We start from the raw sequence: 6,543 nt of genomic DNA on the forward strand, positions 1-6,543 counted from the left end.
CAGAAGCTCATGATGTTATTCATTGTATGAAAAACACTGGAAAAGACTCCGTTTTCCTACATGAGAAAATTTCTAAAACTCCTTGTGAATTAGTGTTGTTAGAAAACGTTCACATTGCAAAGCCCTATAAGGTGGTGTGTAAAGGGATTCGTGCATGCTTCCTCTTCAATCAACCTGGAAGCGGTAAGGCTGAAAGTTCTTGTGGGAATGGAGTGTACTTTACACTCATGAGATGAGTACTGTCGATATGAGAGCTAGTGAGAGTAGAAGCAAGTGCCTTCCACCGCGAGCTTACTTTTCATGATGAGCTCCACTGTGGGCGCTATGCATGCGTGCTAAGCAAGTTAAGAAGGAGCCATTGAGGTATACGCTGTGTGTGTGCGCGGATTTGCGCGTGTATGTGGGCAAAGATCAGAGAGAGAGAGAGAGAGAGAGAGAGAGAGAGAGAAAGAGAGAGAATGATGCTCATGCGATTGCTGCTGGCGCTGCTGCTGCTAAGAAGAGCGGCTATGGCGTCGGACCCAGACCCAGTGGTGGACTTCGCAGCCGGGTCCACGTCGTTCGTGTTTCGCGACATCTTCAAGAACGGCGAGATCGTGCAGGACACGGGCGGCATCCGCGCGGGCCTTGTGGCTACCACCTTTCCTGCCTTAGCGTAAATAACTTCTACATTTTTTTTATTTTTATTTTTTTCTTTGTTCAGCTTGAAATGGGACCGATATAAATTTGCAAATTTAGAATCTACGGTAGCACTTCGTAAATTTGGGGCGTCAAATCTATGGCTCTAATTTTGCCTGCAACACCCAAAACGATGCCCGCACTTGATTCCCTCCCACCATGCCCGTGTCCCTAGGGTAAGGGGGCCAATAAAAAGCCGCCCCCCGAAAGGAGGACTGGTGTCCCCCCCACGTTAAGAGCCCCCTGAACCAATTTTGGGACACCAACACTTAAATGGTGAGTTGGACAAGGCAGCTCGAAACGGCTCTGGTCCGTCGGATCAAGGGTTCGATCCTTGTTGGCGTCATGGCTTGCTTTACCCACTGCACTGGATCCCTATTCATGTCGTTTTTTGATACACACGAAAAATGTCGCAGCCTCGATCGTGAACCCTGTTTCACTGCTTGCGCTAAGATTTTAGTTGCCGGTAGGGTTTAGTACGGGCTTCATTTTGCGCCCTTGCACACGAGATTCTGTCCACTGTGTTGTTCACAACCTGCTTGCTCGCTTAGGTGGCCTAAAGTTGGCCCCTTTACCCTAATTAGAGGAGAAAAGAGGGAGGGGCGGAGTGGGTGGGTTTGTGTTCTTAACCATAGAAAGAAGTCCAATTTGCAAGTAATTGATACACACGAAAAATGTCGTAGCATCGATCGTGAACCCTGTTTCACTGCTTGCGCTAAGATTTTAGTTGCCGGTAGGGTTTAGTACGGGCTTCATTTTGCGCCCTTGCACACGAGATTCTGTCCACTGTGTTGTTCACAACCTGCTTGCTCGCTTAGGTGGCCTAAAGTTGGCCCCTTTACCCTAATTAGAGGAGAAAAGAGGGAGGGGCGGAGTGGGTGGGTTTGTGTTCTTAACCATAGAAAGAAGTCCAATTTGCAAGTAATTTAGGAAATTGCACACATTGATAAGTGGATCCACATTGCCTTCTTTTGTGTTATAGAGGTCAAGGAATGACTGTGGTGAGGTTTCGATTGGTGCCTTGTGGTTGCCAACTTGCACATTATCACCCTAGAGCAACAGAAATTCTCTCGCTAATTTCGGGTGGTCCTCTGCAAGTTGGCTTCGTTGACACAAAAGGTATTCTCTCCCGCTCTCTCTTTCTATATATGTACATATATATATACATGCACACACAGATATGTGTGTGTACACACACATACACACATAAAAACATACATATATACATTTATAATCTACTCAAATTTGTATCTTCTTCATGTCTTCCAGGAAATGCTCATGTTAGTATCCTATACCCTGGGGATGTGACTTTGTTTCCGCGAGGACTACTCCACTTTGAGCTTAACGTGGGAAGCGAAGAAGCTGACTATGTTTCCGCCTTAAATAGTCAAAATCCTGGCACATTGGTAAAGTTGAAGACAATTTTGTTTTGGTAGAACAACATATATTTTTCAATTTGGAGGGAAGAATTGCACTTAAAAGAATAGAGGCGATGCCTTTTTAGCAGCAGCAAAGCACAGATCACATACTAGTATATTAGGTCTCCTCAATCTCAACATCTGAAGTGCATAAGTGAAGGGTGAATTTAGGAAATGAAAAGATCCATGGAAGTGGAAAGTCAATAGACTTTTTGTGTCCATATAAAAAGAGAAATGTTAAAAGTTGTTAGACTGCACATTAATACATTTATGTTTTTCTTTGCTTATTTTTTCTTTAGTGTTTTCTTCTCTTTATAATATCTGTGTACTATCTAAGCGATGAATATAGTTATTTTGAAGCCTAGGAATGCTATTAAAAGAAATAGAGTCTAGTTTATTTTTTCTTTCTTTTTTAATTGCTTTCTTTTTCTCAAGGGAGAGGCAAGGTAAAAAGAATTTTGAATTCTCAATGTTGTGCATGCAATTTTTCTAACCTTGAAGAACTTGTTCGCAGACTGCAGCGGCTGCATTATTTAAAATACCCACAAGAGCCTTGGCAAGCTCACTCAATCTGCCTGCTACACTTCTCCAAAGGATCAATTCCACACTTACACCCAACATTGGACCCATATTGCAAAAAGCCAGAAGAAGTGATTGTGTTCCAGGAAGGGATATCACTTTGAACTATTGATACCTTGCTAAACAGGCCTCACACCACAACAATGTAATCTTGAAAAATAGAACATTGCATTGTGTATCTTGTAGGCTATCCACACGAGATTTCTATAGCATGTATATGTGAGAAAACTCCATCTCTTTGCAAAAGGTATTCTCGGGGTGTCCACTATTAAGAACCCCCTATAATGTGTGCATTTGTAGGGTATTTTTAACCTCTTTGTTAAACTGTTGAAATGAATAGATCGACCCCTCTTTTTTATGAATTAATGGGTTTCCTTCCAAAATCAAATTAAATCCCCATTTTGCTAATTAAATTGCTGAAATTTTCAAAAGTAAAAACCCCTTGTGTTGAACTCACGTGGTACATTAACATGATTATACAATGGACCCCCCGAAAAGATATTGTTTGTATGATACATTTGATCTTCATTAAACCCTTACATACTAGATACTTTTTTTATCGTCTTCCTACAATTTGTAGGTGTGTTTAGTGGTAGTAATATTAGTAGTGGTAGGGCCAGTAGTAGATAGTAGCAGTAGCAGTAGCAGCAAAAATAGCAGTAGAGCAGTAGATCGAATTAGATGGGTGAGCTTAAGCACAAGATATGTGGATGATTTTTGTGGAAAAGTAGTAATATTTGAGGATGAAATATTGAAGTTTCTCATGTACGAAGACTAGAATTCTCTCAAAAGAAAAAGTAAGAGTCTCTCTATGATAATGCCATGTTGGAATTAGGGTTGCAGAGAAACACACACAGCTTGGAGAAGACGAAGGAAGCTCAAGGCACACAATAGAGAGTGTGTTACTTAGTGTGCAATGGAAAGATAGATAGCCCTAGAGTGATGGGCGTATATACAATGCACGGGGGAAAAAACCTCCTAAAGAGGGAAAAAATGCCCCGGCGGTCCTAGTGTGTTCACACACATCACTACCACATGTATATGGTAACAAATCCCCCCTGGAGTGATGCGGTGAACGAGAGCTGGCACATGAGTAAAGGGAAGTGCCATGCCCTGAGGACAGGATCAGTCCACAAAGGGGAGTAAGCCCAAAGCTTTGCGGAAAGCTTCAAGCTTCTCACGAGACAATGCCTTTGTGAAAAGATCTACAAGGTTGTCCTGTGTTGGCACATAAGCCAAGCTGATCTCTCCTGCTGAGAGCCTCTCCCTGACATAGTGGTAATGCACCTCAATGTGCTTTGTGCGAGCATGAAAAACTGGGTTCCTCGCAACTGCCAATGCGCTCTGACTGTCAGTGTAGATAGTGTTGGCAGTGTCCTGTCCAACACCCAAGTCAGCCATAAGGCGTCTGAGCCATACACACTCAACCGTAGCTGTGAAGACTGCCCTGTACTCAGCCTCACAACTCGAAGTGGCCACAGTAGGTTGCTTCTTGCTCAACCATGATATACATGAACTGCCAAGCATGAAACAAAAACCACTTGTGGACACTCGCGTGTCAAAACAACCAGCCCAATCTGAGTCCGAAAAAGCATGTAAGTCTGGCGGCAATGATCCCCCCTTGGGATAAAACAAGCCAAGATGTAAAGTGCCACTAAGGTAGCGGAAAATCCTCTTGACAGCCTGCCAATGCTTAGACCCTGGGCTATGCATAAATCTGCTGACCTGCGAGACTGCAAACTGAATATCTGGCCTCGTGTTGCATACATAAATGAGGCAGCCAACAGCAGTTTGGTAAAGAGTGACATCAGCAGGATCGCCAGCATCATGTAGACTCAACTTCAAACCTGTTTCCATGGGAGTGGCAATAGGTTTGCAATCCTCAAGTCCAAACTTACATAGCAATGTCTCTATGTAACTTTTCTAACACAAGGCAATACCACCATCACACTGCTTAAACTGTATACCCAAGTAATGATGCAACAGCCCCAAATCTTTCATCTTGAAAGTAGCATTCAAATCAGCCTTAAATTCAGCAATATGTCTCTCATTTGGTCCAGTGATCAGCAAATCATCAACATAAAGAACCACAATGAGAAATACATCATCCTCACGCTTTACATACAATGTGCTTTCTGTTGGACTGTTACGAAAGCCTCGTTTAACCAAATGAGTGTCAGCTTTCTCATACCAAGCACGAGGAGATTGCTTCAACCCATACAAAGCCTTCTTACATTTGCACACTTTGTCCTCTTGTCCTTTTATGACAAAACCGCGAGGCTGCGTTACATAAACTTCCTCAAATATGTCACCATTCAAGAAAGCAGTAACAATGTCTGATTGATGTACATCCCAACCAAAATGAGCTGCCAATGCACATAGAAAACGCACAGTAGTCATACGACAAGTGGGAGCAAAAGTCTCTTCATAATCTATGCCTTTTTGTTGTGCATAACCCTTTGCAACAAGTCGAGCCTTATGGCGATCGATCTCACCATCCGGCTTGCGTTTCAACTTGTAAACCCACTTCGTACCAATGGCCTTTTTGCCAGGAGGCAAATCACATAAAGTCCATGTGTCATTCTCTATAAGTGCATCATATTCTGATTTCATGGCAGCAATCCAATTTTCTGAATTCTGTGCTTCATCAAAAGACAGAGGCTCCTCAACATCATGTAAACTAGACACAGCCAAAGCATAACAATCTGATGCATAAGATGCATGGCGAGAGCCTGAACGAGTACGACTAGATAAAGGTGCATCCAATTTACTGTCACGCAAAGTGTGCACCAGCCATTTTGGCATACCTCTAGCCTGCTCATTTTCAGCCCTTTCCTCATCAAGTACATCATGTACATCTGCATCAGTAATAGGCTGTTCTAAAACATTTTCAGAAACCTTCATAGGCTGTACATTTGCCTCATTGGAACTTACATTCGTATTTCCACCACTGAAAAGAGGCAACAAAGTGTCATAAATGTCCTGTGAGCTTACATTACTGTCTCTAGTACATGACAGCAAGGGTTGAACAGAATCTTCCACAAACACTACATCCCGTGAAACCAAAATACGTTTTGTTTGCGGATGATACAACCTGTAACCTTTGCTTTCAGCACTATAACCAAAAAAAATACATTTGACAGCCTTATCATCCAATTTTCTGCGCTGCACTTGTGGCACCAAAGCATATGCCAAACAGCCAAAAACACACATGTGCTCAATAGAAGGTTTTCTATCATGCCATGCTTCATATGGAGTAATAGACTGCAAAGCTTTCGTAGGACACCTGTTAAGTACATAAGTGGCACACATGATGGCCTCAAGCCAAAAAGAATGCGGCAAAGCTTGACTTTTGACCATACATCGTGCCATTTCCGTTAGTGACCTGTTTTTCCTCTCAGCAACACCATTTTGCTGAGGTGTATAAGGCACTGTACATTGGTGTTTTATCCCACGACTAGCCAGAAATGCATTAAATTCATGAGACATATACTCCCCCCCTCGATCGGAACGGAGGGTGCCCATAGTACATTTTGAGACATTTTCAGCCATAGCCAAAAATTGTTTGAAGCACATAAAAACTTCGGACTTTGCTTTAAGCGGAAATACCCATGCATGCCTGGAGTAATCATCAATGAAAGTCACGAAGTACAGGTAATTGCCCAAGGACGGAGTTTGCATGGGCCCACAAACATCACTATGCACAAGCTGCAACCTGCATGTGGCCCTAACTGAACCATCCTTTGGAAACTTAGAACGCTGCATTTTACCCAGAATACAGCCTTCACAAACATGTTTGATAGGTGCTTCAAGAGGCGGCAAAGAAGCAACCATATCAGATTTCTGCAAACGCAGCAAACTGGCAAAA

General features: G+C 42.8%; 1 protein-coding gene across 1 annotated transcript; it reads left to right on the plus strand.

Moving 5' to 3' along the window:
* The first annotated feature begins 323 nt into the window (after positions 1-323).
* On the plus strand, positions 324-3,037 carry LOC147426138 (germin-like protein subfamily 3 member 1). Its single transcript, XM_086499076.1, has 4 exons — positions 324-655; positions 1,661-1,797; positions 1,948-2,084; positions 2,611-3,037. The coding sequence occupies exons 1-4, from the start codon at positions 399-401 to the stop codon at positions 2,785-2,787; spliced, it is 708 nt and encodes a 235-aa protein (XP_086355202.1). The 5' UTR covers positions 324-398; the 3' UTR covers positions 2,788-3,037.
* The last annotated feature ends 3,506 nt before the right edge of the window (positions 3,038-6,543 follow it).

Source organism: Adiantum capillus-veneris, chromosome 24, assembly GCF_014529385.1.
Source record: "Adiantum capillus-veneris isolate H3 chromosome 24, ASM1452938v2, whole genome shotgun sequence".
Classification (NCBI taxonomy): Eukaryota; Viridiplantae; Streptophyta; class Polypodiopsida; order Polypodiales; family Pteridaceae; genus Adiantum; species Adiantum capillus-veneris.

Coding starts and splice junctions, on each gene's coding strand:
- LOC147426138 (XM_086499076.1), top strand. CDS start 399: ATGTGGGCAAAGATCAGAGAGAGAGAGAGAGAGAGAGAGAGAGAGAGA. Junction 1,798..1,947: donor TGGCTTCGTTGACACAAAAG/GTATTCTCTCCC, acceptor CATGTCTTCCAG/GAAATGCTCATGTTAGTATC. Junction 2,085..2,610: donor GTCAAAATCCTGGCACATTG/GTAAAGTTGAAG, acceptor ACTTGTTCGCAG/ACTGCAGCGGCTGCATTATT.